The sequence below is a fragment of the Carassius carassius genome, chromosome 49 (genome assembly GCF_963082965.1).
Source record: "Carassius carassius chromosome 49, fCarCar2.1, whole genome shotgun sequence".
Taxonomy (NCBI): domain Eukaryota; kingdom Metazoa; phylum Chordata; class Actinopteri; order Cypriniformes; family Cyprinidae; genus Carassius; species Carassius carassius.
In genome coordinates, this window is record NC_081803.1 from 16,095,327 (window position 1) to 16,114,137 (window position 18,811).

The 18,811-nt window shown below is 36.6% G+C and overlaps 1 protein-coding gene and 1 long non-coding RNA gene across 4 annotated transcripts in view; both read left to right on the forward strand.

The window, feature by feature from the left end:
- Nucleotides 1-11,492, forward strand: part of LOC132132130 (vascular endothelial zinc finger 1-like) — a 22,011-nt gene extending 10,519 nt beyond the window's left edge. The window contains exons 2-6 of one of the 2 annotated variants that reach the window (XM_059544415.1): nucleotides 2,798-3,561; nucleotides 6,199-6,268; nucleotides 6,485-6,650; nucleotides 8,372-8,407; nucleotides 8,647-11,492. In XM_059544415.1, the coding sequence (XP_059400398.1) occupies nucleotides 2,798-3,561; nucleotides 6,199-6,268; nucleotides 6,485-6,650; nucleotides 8,372-8,407; nucleotides 8,647-9,005 (1,395 nt within the window). In that variant the 3' untranslated portion in view covers nucleotides 9,006-11,492. The remainder of the gene's footprint in view (nucleotides 1-2,797; nucleotides 3,562-6,198; nucleotides 6,269-6,484; nucleotides 6,651-8,371; nucleotides 8,408-8,646) is intronic. The other variant, XM_059544416.1, reaches the window with a different exon arrangement.
- Nucleotides 11,493-12,075: 583 nt separating this feature from the next.
- Nucleotides 12,076-18,364, forward strand: LOC132132132 (uncharacterized). 2 transcript variants are annotated; one of them, XR_009429012.1, is made up of 3 exons: nucleotides 12,076-12,208; nucleotides 14,620-14,806; nucleotides 17,668-18,364. It is a non-coding gene; the product is annotated as an uncharacterized LOC132132132 (long non-coding RNA). The 2 variants fall into 2 exon arrangements; XR_009429011.1 differs by having other exon boundaries at nucleotides 17,922-18,364.
- Nucleotides 18,365-18,811: the final 447 nt, after the last annotated feature.

The following is an 18,811-nucleotide window of genomic DNA, read 5'->3' on the forward strand; positions in this document are numbered from 1 at the left end:
TTTGCAGTCACATGTTGAACCGGGAGCATCTCAGCAGATCGGTTTACGCTGGACAGATTTAGATTCCTCTGAGGCATTACGATGTTTTTGAGTTCAGTTAATCAGAGTAGTGTTGTCACGGTACCAAAATTTCAGTATTCGGTACCGATACCAGTGAAAATCCACGGTTCTCGGAAACACAAAAATATGCTAATTAAAAAAAATAACTTTTTAGCAATAAAAATAAAACCAATGGCATTCTTTATACTTATTTACAATTGTGTTTAAAGTTTTTCTACAAGTAATATAATTATGAAAAACAGTAAACAAGTTTCACCCAAATTTAATTTGTCTTTTAATTTATGAAATTTAAACATTTTATTTTTGGTAAATAAAGAGGATTTGCTATTAAAATTAAAACATGGAAGAAATATTGTGATTTATTTCTTTAAAAAATACATTTTTATAAATTTTTTCAACAGTAGTAGCAGTATCACATACATTTCACTAAATAATAGTAATATTTCTAGCACAATGCCTTTATGTAAAAATTAACTTTTAGGCCTAATGAATATGAATATTAAATATATATATTTGTCATTTTAACTGAACTTAAGACTGGTGGTGATGCTTAAGATATTTTTGGTCATTGAGGGTTTCTGTAAAAAAAATAGTAATAGATCATATTAATTATTATTAAAAGATAATACTACTACTAATTCTACTATCATACTAATCTATATACAATGAACTATGAATTGATGAGCTGCTGGGTTCATGAATATTAATCACGTTGTCTGCGTTCGATCAAACTGATTTGCTGAAATCAAAACAGGGACGGTAAGAGATCAGCGCTAGCCAATTAACTTGCCATTTGCGCATTAGCTCCGCCCACTACCAGAGAAACCGGTATGTCTTCTGCTTGTTCGAAAATGAATATTAATAATTCTAAATGAACTCCATTATTTTGACAGGAGAAGACAACAAAGAATAGTTTACATATAGCGTGTCGATTCAGCGTGGTAAGACTCTCGCTCTCTCTCTCTTTGCATGTGTGAGAAACAGCGCTATCAGTAAAGCGACGGTGAGTCGTGCGCCTTCACAAAGAGTTTACAGAGCATCAAATACAGGTGCCCTGTGCGTCCATGGAGATGAACTAAAAAGTTCAGATCGCTTGATGGAGAGAGAACTCTGAAGCTCAGATGCTGAAATTAATGCAAGCGCCATGCGCTTCAGTCTATGTAGTAAACAAACCTGCACGTCTCTGTCATTCATTAATTCACACAGAGATGCGCAGAACACGGATTCATATTTCAAACAACTTTTGCGGCTTAACATTTAAAGATACTGGTCCATATGGAGATTTGATTTGATTAATTTATGCTAACTTTAACAAATTCCATGACTGTCCATATTAAAATGTAAGTTTCATTTTCATGACTGGATTTTGAGATTCCGTCCGAGTTTTCTGCTTCGCGGAAATCATAGCGCTGAACCGGGTTTGAACGGGACCTCGGTACTACCGGTACTTAAAGAAACCTGGTACCATCATATTAAAAATTTTTTAGTACCGACTTGGTACTGAAGTACCGGGTCTTTTGACAACACTAAATCAGAGCACACAGCCTCTGCCCTGTACCCAGCGTTCATGCCAGCATGTGCTCGGTCACGACTGCAGCTTAATCTGTGTCATTAGTTTGGGGCCTAGATGATACTTTTGATAACTCTGAATCAGGAATTCTGAATCCAGTCATTAGCTTAACATTCTTTTCTGTGGTTGAAGAGGGGAAACCTGACTCATTTGATTTAATGAGAAGTTTCTCAATGGAGTGCCTCTTCGTCCTTCCAGCTGTCGACTCCAGTGTGTTTGTATGTATGTAACGTGAGCGTGTGTGTTCATTCCTGAACTTCTGCTCATCGTTAGTCACCCCACAGGCTGCCGGAAGTGCTGATGGGAACAGAACACACACACACACACACTAACTCTGTGCAAGATGGACTTCATCTACATCAGTGAGATCAGAGTTTTTAATCTCTGTTCAAAAACACTGGAGTCCAAGAATTAAATTTTCCCAAAAATTGCCTTTTTTAACCTGAGGAAAATAAAAGTAAAAGTGAAAACTGGTGCAAACGCGAATATGTGGTTGTGTGTAAATATGTATTCTATCATTTAATACAAATATTTATATAAGTTATTATAATTTTTTTTTTCTTCTAGTTTTTGCAGGTTATGTAAATATTAAAGCTGCCTGGATTCACTTAAAGCATGTGAAATTCTCTATGTATATCATAAATACGTAAACCTGTTGTAAACAATTAAAACCGTTTTGGATTTATAACATTTCTCTGAATTTATTTATAAATAGACAACGATTTTATAATGATTGATTTTGAGGGGTTTTAATTTATTATTCTGATCTTATTATTATTTTATCTCATTCTATTTTAATAGTATTCTATTTTTATTCTTATTCTATCAGTTAATTTTTATTATTTGTATATTTGTTTGTTTTATTTTATTTGTTATTATTCAAATTTTATTTCATTCTATTATTTTTTTGTATTTTATCCTTTTACTTTTATTATTTGCATAACATTTCTTATCTCATTCATTGTTCATTTTTATTTTTAGTATTTTATTCTGTTATTTATTCTTTTTATTAAGCACAGAATCTCAATATATTATATATTTAATTCTATATATTATATAATATATCATCTATCAGCCATCATTTTAGTTAATATTGTCAATTTTCTTTTTTTTGTCAGTGCATCACTGTTTTTAACCCCTCTGCCGGGTTCTGTCTTCTCCTTCCAGCAGGCTAATGAAGCCCTTCACCACCAGCACCACGTGGCCCCGAGCAGCCTGCTGCCACTGCTGAACTCTGAGCCGCAGGACCAGAAGCCTGTGATGCCCATTCTACTGGACCACAAGCCCCCCGTCAGCGCCGCCGAGCTCCTCAAGGACAACGTAGCCAGTGGGACAGGGGGAGGTGGGAATGCCGGAGGAGGTGGTCCAATGCCCGTGATCAAGAAAGAGCACAAGAGCAAGACGCCGTTCATCTGCGGCTACTGCAACAAGGCCTTCCGTGACAGCTACCACCTCCGCCGGCATGAGTCCTGCCACACTGGCATCAAAATGGTGTCCAGACCCAAAAAAACGGCGCAAGCCGCACCCACCATGGTCCCACTCATCTCCACCATGTCCCGTGAGACCACGGGCGACCCTGCCTACATCTCAACCATTGCTGGCATCCTTTCTACGGCGACTACTTCCACGTCCTCCTCTTCTACCATCATGTCCCCGATGTCCATGTCCAATGTGACCCAACACAGTGCCCCCAAAAAGCCACCCAAACCTGTAAAGAAGAACCATGGCTGTGAAATGTGCGGGAAAGCCTTCCGGGACGTTTACCATCTGAACCGACACAAGCTGTCACACTCGGACGAAAAACCATTCGAGTGTCCTATATGCCAGCAGCGCTTTAAGAGGAAAGATCGCATGACGTACCATGTGCGCTCACACGACGGAGGCGTCCACAAGCCTTACGTCTGTTCTGTGTGTGGAAAGGGCTTCTCGAGGTACGTAGAGCTTTTACACTTGTTAGTTGGCTTCGATTTCGATATTAGGGATCTGAATTATAAGAAATGTAACGATTCTAATTCAGATTGCAATGAACAATTCTGGTTCTTTAATGATTCCTAGAGTATTTTTGAGAAAACTCCCTTTTTTGATAACATACACTATCGTTCAAACTTTTGGGATCAGCAAGTTTTTAGTTATATATAGTTATAGTTTATATAACTATAGTATAGTTATAGTTTTTAGTTATATATAGTTTAGTTATATATATATATATATATATATATATATATATATATATATATATATATATATATATATATATATATATATATATATATATATATATATATACTTTTTATATTTTTATCCAGCTAGGATGCATTAAATGGATAAAAAAAAAAGTAAATTGTTAATTTTTTTAAAAATATATATTTTCTAATAATTGCTGTTCCTTTGAACTTCAACAAAGAATGCTGAAAACGTAATTATTACTGTTTTCACGATAACGTGAAGCAGCAGCACAACTGTTTTCAACACTGATAATGTTTCTTGAGCAGCAAATCAGGATATTAGAATGATTTCTGAAGGTTCTTGTTACACTGACATTATAAACGACATTTAAGGAAATATCATAATATATTTTTTCACAATATACAGTTATTACTGATTTTGAATATAAATGCAGCCATGGTGAACATAAACTTTTTTCAGGACCATAAAAGACCCAGGTACTTTTTTTTGCCCAGTAATGTATTTTAGTTTTTATTATTGTAGCTATTAATTGTAATTTTTTACAACAATGTTGTTTTTATTTTTTAAATTAACTTTAAATACAGTAATTGAGCTGATTTATCTCTTAAAAGTTTTGAGTATAGTAAGTTAATTTTTTTATTTTATTTTTTTATCTGAAGTGATTTAATGTTGGTTCTGAATAAAAACCAGTTCTTAATATAATTCCCTACAAATAAGTATATATTTTCACTTTAACAATAATACTAGAAAATATACATTAATGGCAAATGTGACTCACTTCCGTCCTGCATGAAGTGAGGCTGTTTGTGGATTCTGTTGATGTCAGTGCATTTAATAGTGTCTGTTGAAATATGTGTTCAAAGCTGGAGCTGAATCCACCATCTGCTGTTCTGATGATTTTAATGTCGTCTCGTTCCTATTGGCTGCTGCTGGCTGATTTATAGTTGCTGTGAATGGATCTGACTGGCTGCTTTTGTAGGGCCCAGCATGCCGAGGGTCTGCATGAACAGAAGGAGGAGGGGGTGCTCTTATTCCTCTGTTATTCCCTCCTTGCCTCCTGTTTGTTCTGTCTTAGAGGATCAGTGCTGGGGTTTCCTTCGAGTCACTCAGGGGCTGCAGACACACGGCTGCTTTAGGAGACTCTTCTATAACATCCCTGAATATCCAGGAAAGCATCAGAGAGTCCTTGCTATACTTGAAATTAATCCTCGGATTATTAATCACGCTCTGACACAAGTCAAAGCACAGAGATAAAAGGGGCTGTTTCAGAGCTCTGGCTGATCCTGAGAGCACCACCTGAAAACAAACTGTCCCAATCTCCTCCGGCAGGTCGTGTCACGCTCATATTTAGTGCATTTTTAAAACCTAGATAAAATTGTTCTCCCCCACATGCCCCTGTTCATTTGCTTTCACGGTGTTATTTTGTTCCAAATTATAGAAAGATTTCGAAATGCTTTCGTTTTGAATATGAGAAGTTAATCTTGATAGTCAAAATGTGTCATTTTCGTATTTTTGAGATAGTAAAATAGATACTACAATTAATTTATACTACTTGACTGTTAGTTTTTATTATTGATTTGAATTAGTTTTTAGTTTTTGATCATTTTTTACTTCAATTTTAATTGTTTAATGTCTATATAGTTATAAATGTTCATTTGAGTTTTATTTTAGCACTTCGTTTTAGATATTTTAGTGAAACTAAATGAAAATGATACGTTTCCTTGTCAACTTACTTTTTTTATGGGTTCAGTTATTGTTTTATTATAGTTTAGTAACTTTTAATTTTTGAAACACACGTCCAAGGTTTGGAGACCGTGAGAATTATATTTATTTTTACCTAAATTCAATGAAAGTGTACTATCATGAAATATTATTACAAATTTAAAATTATTCTATTTGTGTGTGTATATATTCAAATGTATTTTATTCCTGTGATGGTAAAGCTGAATTTTCAGCAGCCATTAAGCTAATCTTCAGTGTCACATGAATGTGTTTGGAAGATGCTTTCTTACTAAACATTAACACCAAACAGTATGGACAATCAAACTTCTGTTCACACCTAAACCTCTAGTGTGAAAGCAGCATCAGTTTGTGTTCTGTAAGCAGATGTGAATAGTAAATAGTAGCTAGTGTAGGCCAATATTTACTGTCAGCCACATCTACAAGCATGCGTTTTAGTTCACGGCCCCAGATGAATCTGCAGCTCAGAGGCAGACTCGGTAAATCTGTCTCTCAGAGGCAAAGTACAGCACCTGAGCCTGCTGGTTTTGTTTTTCTTAAGTGCACACAGATGCTGCTGGTACCAAAATCCTCCGGCTTTGTTTCAGGGGCATGATGCTGTTTGCTTTCTTAGCACGTTTTTCATTTTCATCTTTTTTCAGGCCTGACCATCTCAGCTGCCATGTGAAGCATGTCCATTCTTCAGAGAGACCTTTCAAATGCCAAGTAACGGTAAGAACAGGAACCCATTTTTTGGATTTATGCAGTTGAGCCTCACAACTCTTTGCGTCTTTAGCTGCTGGTAGCCAAAAGATGGTAGGTTTGAACTCCATAAAGGGTTAATAATTAGGACTTAACATAGCATACATCAATTAGGATAATTCAAAGAAAACTGATTGAATTTGTGCCATAAATGATGTAATTCTGCATGTCTTGTGTCCGTAATAGGCCTGTACATCAGCCTTTGCCACCAAAGACAGACTTCGGTCACATATGATTCGGCACGAGGGGAAAGTCACTTGTAACGTGTGCGGAAAGATGCTGAGCGCCGCCTACATCACCAGCCATTTAAAAACACACGGCCAGAGCAACTTCAACAATGCCTGTAACAAAGGTAAGTGCGACATGATTGGCTGCCCCAACAGTCAATCAGCCGCTAGTCTGTCCAACGACCCTCCCAGTCTCTGGGTGACTCATGTAGCTCTAGCACCAACATCCTTCAAATAACCCTCTGTTCATCTTTACTCTGAGCTCTTTGCTGTCCCTTCAGCTCCCAACCTTCTTTTCTACACACTCAAGTGCACTATTTTATGAGAAGTGACTTTTCAAGCACAGTTGGGGGATTTTTAAACCTCTCTCTGAGAAGAACTGGCCAGGATGACAATGTTGTTGTCTTTGAGTCCTACAACTTTTCAGAACATATTTTAGCATCCACAGTAATTTAATTCAGTGTTTTCATGATATCACACGTTATTCTGAAAACTTTACTTCGTTTGGATATCATCCCATCCCAGGTGTTCTCCTGGTTTGACTAAAGCAGGTTTTAGGAGTTAATGCAGAGCGTCATTTTCTAAAATGGTGAAAAATGGGTATCTGATGAAGCACAAAGAATCTTGGGAGTGAAATCTCTGTAATATAGACGTGAGGGCCATTTTAAGCTATTTTTTTTAGCATTTCTGTTCGGAAAGATACATGAATATGTCTTCCGTGATTCTTTTCATTCAAAGTCCTGTGCCGTTTATGTTTGTTCGAGATTGTGATTCTTGAGAGTTGTTTAGACTTTTTTTGGGGTTGTCCAATCCATCATGTTTCATTGGTAATGGCATTTGACTCATTTGTTCAGATCTGAAGTTAGTCAAGCATTTCAGTGGAGAAGACCAGTGCTTTGCTTTAGGCAGAAACTACTCTGACTGAACCGGATCCTTTCTAAGGATGTGTTCGACAGGGTCAGCAGTGGGTCAAGGGGCAGATCTACTGAAAAGATGAAAATAGGTCAGCAGTAGTCTGGAAATTTATTCTGTTGTTTACTTTAATTAGAATTTAATGGATGCAGTTCGCCCAAATTCATGTCTGCGGTCTCAGTTTGTCTCCGACCTGTTGTGCTATTTAGACATAGGTGCCATTATGTGAACTTTTGGATAATTTTTTTTTCATGAATAAACCCACTGTTCCCCATTCCATAATCTTCCTGTCATGTACTGTAGTTTAGTGTTTTTTTTTTTATTAATTATTTTTTTTATATATATATATTTCTTGATTGGGATTTAGCTACAATTTTGTTGTTGTTGTTGACTGTGAGTCTGTTTATTACCACAGAATTTTGTAATTCTATTAATATTGAAAGTATATTGAAAACTATTTTTAATTGTATAGTATAATAATATGGTATAATGTGTTTGAAAAAAATATATTGTATTATAATTTAATATATTTAATAGCTTTTTTATTATATTATTATATTATTTTGTCTCTCAGTTAAAAACACTCCATTATTTGGTATTATTATATTATGTTATACTATTATGTTGTATAATACCTCAGAATTCAAAGATTAGTTAACAAATTGTGAACAGGAATGCCTTTATAATGTACAAATATTATTATTTTTTTGCAAACGTCTGTCAACATGCTGTCAAAAGAGCTTTACCTGTATTGAACCTGCAGCATTCACATTAAATGGAAAATCTTTAGATTTTAACACGATAGTCATGTCTGAATTCACACTGAGCATAAATGCTGAGTGTGAGGCTGCAGCCCTGCATTGTCACAAGTCCCATAATGCATCACTGCAGGCAGCTGCCTGCCCATCATAACCCTCTGTCTGTTTCTAAATAGGAGATTGGCAGTGGAACCACTCAGGGCTCAGAAAAGGTAAAAATGAAACGAAACAAAAAAGGTCGAAAGCAGATATACACACATAATAACAGTTTGCTGTCTCTGCTGTTGATAACAGGAAGTTCAATCACAAATGCTCACATATATCTTCTGGTCTGGTCTAGGTCTAGATTTGCCATACCAGTGTAGATGCCCAGATAGTTTGGGAACAGAATACACACAAACCCTCAAAAAAAGTGTTAACGCTTCTCCTGTCTCTTTCTCTTTCTCTACAGATAACAGTGAAGTCTGCAACTCTGCCGCCACCACGCCAGTTACAGCCACAAACCCCATCACCACTGCAATGAACCGCGGCAACACCAGCCACCCTGTTACCATAGCAGCCCAGATGAACATCTCTACCAACACGGTCAACATCACGTCTCCCGTCAGCCTGCAGCACCCGGTTACCATCACCGGCCCTGTGAACATCGCATCGGTCAACATCCCAGCCACAGCGCCCATGAACATCGCCCACCCAGTGGCCATCACCACACCCATGTCCATGAACATCGCCACCCCGCTTAACATCGCCATGAGATCTATGGACACTATGCCCTTCCTGTCCCAAATCTTACCGTCTTCTCACTGGTAGAACCAGGGGCGCTGACCAGCATTTTTGCCCTGACTGCCGTGCTACTGACGCCTGAGTGGCGTGAACAAACCCATCCCAAGGCTGCATTGCAACACTAGCAGAAGATTTGCATGGATTTCCAACTCTTTCTGGCCTTCAAATATGTTTGCGTTTTGCGCACCTGCTGAGCAGCTCTGTAGCAGGGCATTTCGCAAACTCATCTGAGCACTTCAAACCCCGACGATGGACGTTTTTAAGGACAAATGCAATAATTGATGTGCATTTCGAACACTTTTTTTTTTTCGGAAACATAGTGCCGATGAGCACCTCAATGATTTTGAAGTGTAACTTGCTAATCGGTATTTAAGGAAATTCATTTGAAATGAACTGTTGCTTCCATTGGGAGGGGGGATTTTTACAATATTTTTTTACATTACTTAGATTTTGCGCAGAGGTGTGAGTGCGTGCGTGCATTTGTATGTGTGGCAAATCTGAAGCGGTACAGTAGAGAACTTTTTTATTGTTATTATTAATGGTGTTCATCATGTTTACAACTTTTCATTTTTTTAATGAGGGGAGGGCAGGTTCTTTCGCATATTGTTTATGTGGCCATTGTTAGCTGTTGCGTGTTTTCTTTTTGTATACAGAAGAAAACGTTTGGAGTAAGGATAGAGAGTCTTGAACTGAAAGCATATCCATAGTCTAAAGGGGCAGTATTATCTAAATATAAATATCATGATGTGTCCCAAATGGTGCACTTGATGTGGTCACTATGGTCTCATGGCCTTTGATTGTGCAGATCCACAAGGTCCATGAGGACACTGAGTATCCCATTTGTCATTTTATGATTGAGAAACGGTGCAGACTTCACAGCAGACTACTACTCGACAGCCTGTGCAGCATTACTTCACCAAACTGTGGACTCAGAGATGGACTGTAAGGGCCAAGTGTGTTATTTGGGACAGGGATTATGAGCGTTAGATAACCAGCTCATTTAAAACAGCGCCATCTATTGGTTGGAGTACCACGTTGAAGACCTTTTAAAGGTTTAATTTGGATTTTTGCCTGTTAAAAGTATTTTATAACCTTGTTTTTAGTATTTTTATATAATGTTTGCAAGATCCCTGTTCTAAAAAAAAAATATGACAAAGGAAATGTCCTGAGAATATGAAACGAATGTGAATAATACCAGGAAAATGCCTTGGAATTATTCATGTTTGTAAATATATTTCACTTTGTTTTTATTTCTTTCCTGTGTGTGTGTTTTTTGTTTCAGGTTTTATTTTTATTTACTGTTGTTGTTTTTTTTTGTTAAATGTTTTTTTTAGTTTTTTTTTCTTTCTTTTTTTTAGATTTGCTTTTTTAAATTATTATTATTATTATTATTATTTTTTTTTTTTTTATGTGTTATTTCAACAGCAGCACCATCCTGCTCATTTTATTTGGCTCCAGTGTTTTGGATTTTGTAGATCATTGTTTCCCATAACTAAAAGCCCAGAAACACCATTTAAAATAAAACGCATGTCTTCAGTCTGAAATAATGGAGAATGTTTACAGACTGCCTCTGGAAATGTCTACACTGTGGTGGGTGGTTACGTGCTGGGCTGTGTGGACTAAAGAGTTTAATTGTTTTGTGTTAATGAGAACAATAGTATAAAGTAGGAAGTGTGCGCTGTAATTCACTACACGGACCTGTCATCAATGTGAAGGAATTTAGGTATATTTAGGTATATATCGGTCACTTCCTCTCTACATGTTTCCTGTGGATGGAGCAGGTGCCAGAGAGAAGACTGCTGTAGTGAAAACACTAATTATTCGACTTGTATGCAATTTATTTTTTTGTGGGTAGTTTTCCCGCCGCATTCTGTGATGTGATGATCTGGAGTGTCTGAAAGGATGCCGTCCATCCCAGCACTGAGTCTCAGGAAGGGTATTCTTTTTCCTGATCAGACACAATGAATCCCTGATCCGTGTGTGTGTGTGTGTGTGTGTGTGAAGCATTTGATTCTCCCATCACACTAGAACAAACAAAAGCATGTTTCTATCGTTTACTTTGTGGGAGAGTGAGAATGCACGTTTCTGCATTTCATGGTAGATGCATTACAATTGCCTCTTATTTGCCAAATTGAAACCAATTATGAAATCCAATGAAGTGAACATTTTGAATTGAGTCTAATGTTGTTTGTTTTGATTCAGTTGATGAACTGGATGATTTTTGGAGCCCCTGTGAAAGCGGTTGAATGTATATGTTTGTACAGAAGTGTTTAGATCAGAAGATCTTAGAGAACAGATAGACATGTGAGCGAAGAAAAGCAAAATAACCTTTTATAAAACTTTTGTATTAGTACATTAACAATGGTAATTTTGTATATATGAAGACTAGGCTTTCTTGGTAGCAGAAAGAAAAACATTCCTACATTTTTTTTAAATGTAAGTTTGTCAGAAATAACTATGTAAACATGCGCAATGTTTTATGTGCCTTTTATTTGGATTGTCTAAATAAAAACTAAAACATGACGGCTACGTGTGTGTAAGAGATCTACCAGCATCCATTCGCAATAGTATTCTCTATTTATTCTTTTAGTTAGTATAAAATAAATTATTTTTGCTGGTCAAATTTGGAAACACTTATTGTTGAACCAACTTCTGGCTTTATTTTATTTAGTTATTTTGCATGTATTTACTTATATAATATAACTATATATTTTTTTATTGTAGATTCATGCATTATTTATATTGCATCAAAAACTAAATATTTTTGCTGGTAAAAACAAAGTGTGGAAATACTTCTCTGCAAAATGTGATGCGTTTTAAAATGCCTAATATGAGGCTTTATATTATTTTATATTAAAAGAAATTGTCTTTCATCTCTAATTCATGGCTCTCCATCTGGCCCTGTTCCAATGGTCCCCTCCCCCCCACATGCTGTTTTTTTTTCTTAGCAGAATCTCGTAAGGACTCATTTCCATGTGCATTGGCTTCATTGGTGCGCGTTCACGGCCTCACGCTTGCCGCATCATTTGATCAGGCGTGACGCGCCCCTGGGATCCCAATACAATCAGCCCTGGGTTTAATCTCGTGTCCATGAGCAGGTGCTTCGGGTTCAAGGTCTTTTGTTTCACCCATAACTGTCTCCTCACAACGGGGATAAAAGACAATGAGCCCCACTGAAGGAACAATTGCGCTTTTTTCGGGGCGCCGCTGTTCACCATCTGCCCGTGTCTGTAAGTACAGGCAGCTGTATTAGTATTTGAAGAGCATTTCTCTCCGTTCCTTTATATTCATGAAAACATCTAATTTGGATGTTGCATCAACATTGAGCACTTAAGTAATAAATAATTTAAATTTATTATTGAAACAGAAAACAAGTGGTTACGCCCGATATAAGCTATATTATTGTGGAGTTTTCTGTTTGAGCAGTGGCCCAAAAACGGGGTAACTTAAGCATGGGGCGCAGCATTAATAAGGGAGGCGCAATTTTACCGAAATCATTGTGTTCTTTAATAAAACCTTATAAATAATCAAACTCTTAGTTGTTAAAATAATGTAATGAAACATGTTTATTATGCATTTTTAATAACTTCAAAAATGTATTTATTATAAACGGAGTACATGTCAACCGCTCACCGTTTGACACATTACCGTCACAGACAGAGTCACATGACCAAAATGAATAGAGGAGAGAAACGCTCTGGGGCGCAGAACAGAAAAGACAAAGGAGAAAAGAAAAACTATGCATTAAAATACAGAAATGTACAAGTGAACTAATATAAACCGGCAAGCTATTATTATAATTTTTTTTCATTGTAAGTCATGCAGTCATTCAACATTTGACGTTGTCTAATAGAGGGCAAATAAGTGATTAACGTTAATATCAGTTCATTTCTGCGTATCTCTAATGCTCAAAAAATGAAGTCACAATATGGTTGGGAATGGGCATTTGATTTACATTTGAGAGGAAATTAGTAGGTTGTTAACAAGGATACAAACTAGTGACATTTAGCCAAAAATTGCAGTTTTAAATTTAAAATAGGTAATTTGTGTGATTCATGTAGAAAACTTGCTACTTCATAATTTAGCACAAAACAATGTTGAATTTTGACAAAAAAGGTTATTTTGAGATGTTATAGTAGCAATTTATAACATCCAAATATAAATCCAAAAGCAAAACATGTGAAAAGAGCTATATTACGGAGTGGAAATGGTAAATGAGGCAATGAATGATCCTCTGCCCCCATCTAGTGGCCATAGTGGGAATATCATGACATTTATTTTAATAGTATTTGTTTTTCTACCAGGTGGCAGAAATCTTTCACTTAAAGGAAAACCACCATTTTCCATATTCCACTGTGTTTTTCCCTCAACTTAGACGAGTTGATACGTACCTCTCCCATCTCAATGCGTGCACTTAATCACTGTAGCATGCAGTGCCACTATGTTAGCGTTTAGCTTAGCAACATTCATTCCTTAGGATTCAAACAAGGATGAATTTAGAAGCTACCAAACACTTCCATGTTTGCCCTATTTAAATACAGTTACATGAGTAATTACACTAAGTATGGTGACACAAAATAAAATGTGGCGATTTTCTAAGCGGATAAAAAATGATAACTATAATGTAAGGTGCAAGAGCTCTTTGCAGCACTTCAACCTCGGCCCCTCTCCCTGCACACCTGCACTATTGGTAGTAGTTCGGGGGAGTTTTCAGGAGTATTATTTACATTTACATAACTAAAAAGTGAGCAATATAATGTGTTTGAAGGGGATATTATATAACACACTTTTTTTCCTATGGTATTGAAAATGGGGGAGAGGGTTCGGACCTTTGTCACTTTTTTCACTTGTTTGTATCCTTCCATGCACAAGCTTGTTAATGGGCTTTTGGTCATTGACTTGCAGAAGGTTTTCTTTGGGAGTTAGTGTTTGGAGCTAGAATTTAGGGGGTGCCAACACTGATCTTATATACCCCTCATCAGATGTTCAGTTGTGCCCCTGCAATTTAGATATATAAATATAGATAGAGCGTTTATTGGCTATTTGACAACTTTGAATGCAAATGAGTATATACGCAAGGTTTTAAAATATTTTTGAAGCAGGTCTATATACTGCTGAATCCAAATATACAATAAAAAACAGTACTATCATGAAATAAAATAACTAATTTCTATTTGAATATATGAATAATCTCAAATGTATTTTAGATTATGAGTTTTAATAGCCATTACTCCGGTCTTCAGTATCACATGATCCTTCACAAATCATTCCAGTACATTGATTTTGGTGCTTAAGAAACTTTTCTTATTATCAATGTTGAAAAAAGCTGTACTGCTTAAAATTAATTTTGTGGACACCTTGATGCATATAAATTTAGGATTATTTAATTAGTAGAACGTTCATAAAACACCATTCATATGAAATACACTTTTTGTCTTTGATGTTTGATCAATTTCATTTATCCTGGCTGAATAAAAATATTAATTTATTAAAAGAAATCTTCTGATTCTTGTTGAATATAATACTTTAATATTTTTTTCATATGTAAATGAAGAAATGAATGAATGAATAGTTATGCAATGGGGTTGATTTGATCTTTTGTAATGAATGCTGGGATGCTTTACTCACCTGTATCCACTAGGTTGCTCTTGAGTGCGGTAAGAGGAGGATAATCTGCCCACAGCTCATTCGCTCAAGAGCCGTTAAAGATCCACCATCTGACGAGCTTGAGCGCTGCTGTCACACACTGTCACACACAATCATTGATTATATACAACATGGAGGAATGCAGCATCGAGTAATGTGATCAGAGCCGATCTCTTCAGCTGGTAAGATCTCATCCTTAGTCTGCTGCTTCTTTCTCTGTCATTTGATTTGATTATGCATTTATTAAGATAAATTAAGCGCTGTTCAGTTATAATTCTCTAGCCAGACAGGCATTAGTGTGGTTGTGCACTTATAAAGCCCTATATAGTGCCGGACTCATAAATCATGGTGCTGTTATGTTGCTACAGTATGATGTGATGGAATTAAGCAAACACATCTGTGTCTCTGGTCCATTTATGTCTATGTAATAATTAAATGATAATAATGATAATATTTTACTGTGTAGTACTGTGTGGTATTTATAGCCGGGTTTTTTTGTGCACATCTTTTTTGAGAAAATGTAGTGTAAAATATGTTACTAGAAAAAGAAGAAGAAGAAAGTATGAGATTTTTTTGTTTTCTCTTGTTGTGTCCTATTCCACTCAATGAATCCTGGGATGGGGTCCATGAGTGACCACATGCCTCTAATATACCACATGTCCGATTATATTATGGCTTAAAGGGGTCCTATTATGCTTTTCAACTGTAGTTAGTCTGTAATGTTGCTGTTAAGTTTTTTTAAGTGAATTTATTTGATTTTGACACAATATTTACACTGAAGTTTGCAAGTGTGGCTATGGTAAGGGGCATGAAATTTCCCGACCAGGCGCCAAGTGCTGCCAATCACAATACACACTGGCCCAGCTAACCAATTACAGCACATTTCGTCTTTCAGAAGGCGGGCCTTCGTTTGATACAGAAACAATTCCAGCCGTTCATGCCAGACTTAGGAGAGATAATGAAAAAAATAAATAAATTATGTTTTTCGAACAGCCTAGTATGAGAGCCTGCTCTAATACACCCCCAAAACAAAATCAAGACTTTGTAAAAGAGCATAATAGGACCTCTTTAAGAGCAGAGATTCTATTAAAGGTATAGTCCATCCCAAAAAGCTCCCCTTGCCCTCATGTCATTTCAAATTTTTGCATTGCACTTCTTTCATCTGTGGAATACAAAATAAGATGAACAATGAATGTTAGTAACAAAACAGTTTCAAGTTTGAAATATTCTTTTAAGTTCTTATGGTTTTTGAGGTGAAGTTTAACTTGATTGCCTCAGTATTAGTATAAACGCTATTGTTAAGGTACTTGACTGTCACCTCCCCTCTGCACTGTTCCTTCCTGTCCTCTCTTCTTCACTTTTCTCCTTCTATCTCAGTGGATCCAGGTCAGAAACAAGGACAAGTGTCAAAGCCATGCTCATGCTTTCGGTTCAGTGCACACTATGCAACTGTTCCCTTTTTCTTTGGGCTGAACATTACAAAAGCCTTCTTGTATTAATATTTGGGGAAATGCTTGCATCTTTTCAGTGCAATCTATTTTCATGTCTGTTCTTATAAAATGAATTAAAACAAAATCTTACAAATTGTGTAAGCAACTACTGGAATTTATCCTCATGGGTTTGGCCCCATTAGAGCTAATGATAGCAGTGTAGAGATGTGCCAGTGAACGTGCTGCTACTTTTATATGTAGACAGCAGGCGTGTGTTCTGACATAAGCACGAACCCACAGACGACTCCTGTGGTGATAACAGCTCTCCTTGTCAGACACCACAATCTGCCCGCTTGGATTTCACTCTCCTCTTGGCTGCTGAATCAGCCAGAAAAGCATCTGAATTTGGCAGAGTAATACAGAAAGGGAGACTAGGATCATTTTGGCAGGGGTTCCTTCTAAATTTCACTAAAACTTTGTTTATAGCTCATTATTAATAATGGGGTTGCCGTGTGTCTGCCAGCTTCACACTTACTCTATGTTCTGTTCCAAAATGAGTCAAGAAAGATTCATTCAACTTTTAAATAAATAGGACACCCCAAAAAAAAAGGTTATTTTAAGAACTCTTCCCTGAAAGGTTCTTTGGGGAAACAGAAATGGCATTGCTGCGAAAACCCCCTTCTGGAACCTTTATTTATAAATCACTCTTTTGAGTCAAATCAGTTGATCTGATTTATGATTGATTCAGAAAACTTACTGATTCAATTCTTGAATTAAACTCACTGAATCAGTGATTCAGCAGTTCTCAATTTAAGCCCCGTTCAAGCAGAAGATGATAAATATAGTTATGTAAACATCATTCTATAAGTGCAAAGGAACAGCAGAGTCCACACCATAATGATAACGACATTGAAGATCAATATAGTTGGAATCACTTTCACAATGATTCTTTTCTTTCAGCTGATGACAAAATGACAAAAACTTTGATAGCCATTCTGAATCTATTCTGCTTTAAAGAGTGTGAGCATTTAAGGAAGTCGACAAAAAAAAGCAGTGTGCTTATTATGAACAGAATGCACTGGTGTGGATGCTTGTTTTGTTATTGTTATAATTAACTCTGGTTTGAACAGGCCTTTATAGATTATTGTAGGGGTAGTATGTTTTATAAAAATGTAATTCAGCTTTGAAACAACATGGAGGTGTGTAAATGATGACAGAATTTCTTCCTTCACACAATTCAATTAGGTTGGAGTTGTTTTGTATCTGAAAAGCTTTACACTTACAGTGCAGCTTTTATTGATTTCATATCAAGTGTGTGACCAAATGGCAAGATTGACTGAAGCTTTTAATCGGGTTTGGCACTTTAACACCACTGCTGTGGTTTATTCTGAGTTTCTTTAATAAATCACTTACTCTGAGGGTCCAACCACTGCGAGATTGATAGTCACGGGGGTTGCCATGGAGACAAGACCAGCAGACTCTGATCACATTGACTGTTGATGAAGGCCGTAATTTAAAATAACAAGCTTTCCTGTGTTGCACCAGAAGGATGATTGCCCCCATTATGATGACATCTCCACCATGCTGAGATCTCTTTCACAATTATCCATCAGATCCTGCGCTGTGTGGCATTCCTCTGTTTCTAATCCGTCTCAGTGGGTCACACAGACCCCTGCTTAACCGATATCAGCTCAGCGGGCGTATTAACTATGGATGACGTCAGGCTTTGCTGCATGTTATTCACAAGGGCACAGCCGCCCTTCTTCAGAGATACATCACTAAGCTCCTACTGTTCCTGAGCCTCGCTGGCTAACTGTGCCAGAGTCTCTGGCTATATTTAGCGCTGCCTGTTTGGTTTTGGGTGCAGATTAATGTGGGGAGATGAAAATGGGAGCGAGGGATATCCGAACCTCTCCGATGATGGATTTTATGTAGAAGCCTGTAGCCTGTGATAGGAGTTAAAGGTTTATCCTGCTGGTATTAATTGCTTCCTGGTGAATCTTTTGGTCTGAGTCTGCATCTCCTCTGCAGAGAGACGGTAAGTAGGAAATAGATACATATAGGGGCATGTGAAGCACAATGCACATACATGATTACATCATGAGTCCAGTGTCTGATCATCTATGGTGTGAGGGCAAAATGTGCCCTTTTGAAGAGTTTAATACCTATGGAAGCCTTGTTTGTTAATGACCCTGATCCATTTAATGTCCAATGGGGACCATCCACTGTATGACTCATGCTATTCATGTGTGCATGTATGATTCATGATTTAAAATTATTCATTTTATAAAAAAAAAAAAATGTAAATATGTAAAGAACTATCAAAAAAAGATTTAGGTTGTGCTCCAAAAAGATAACCAGTCCATTCTCAGGAGTGTAAATCAAGAAAAATTTGATCCACCAAAAAAACTAAAAATGTCCGCACACAGAAAGACACACAATTAGACAATTTGAAGGCAAAGGTCTTTCACAAGTGAGCACTGAAGAACGTATGAGCTGAAACGTCAGTTCTTTGGTCTGTTTTTAAGACACTTTTCACTATTTTCATCCTATAGATGTTAAAGTAATTTTTGTGATAGACCTTTTCCTTGGTCTAAAATAAAGAACTATAACCATTTCTATAATGGTATAATTAAAAATAATTTTCGGTTATTGAAACAAAGCTTAAATATACAATATAAATATTAGATTAAAAAAAAATTAATTTTAACTGAAAGAAATAACAAATAAATATGTAAGGGTTGAAGTATTAACATT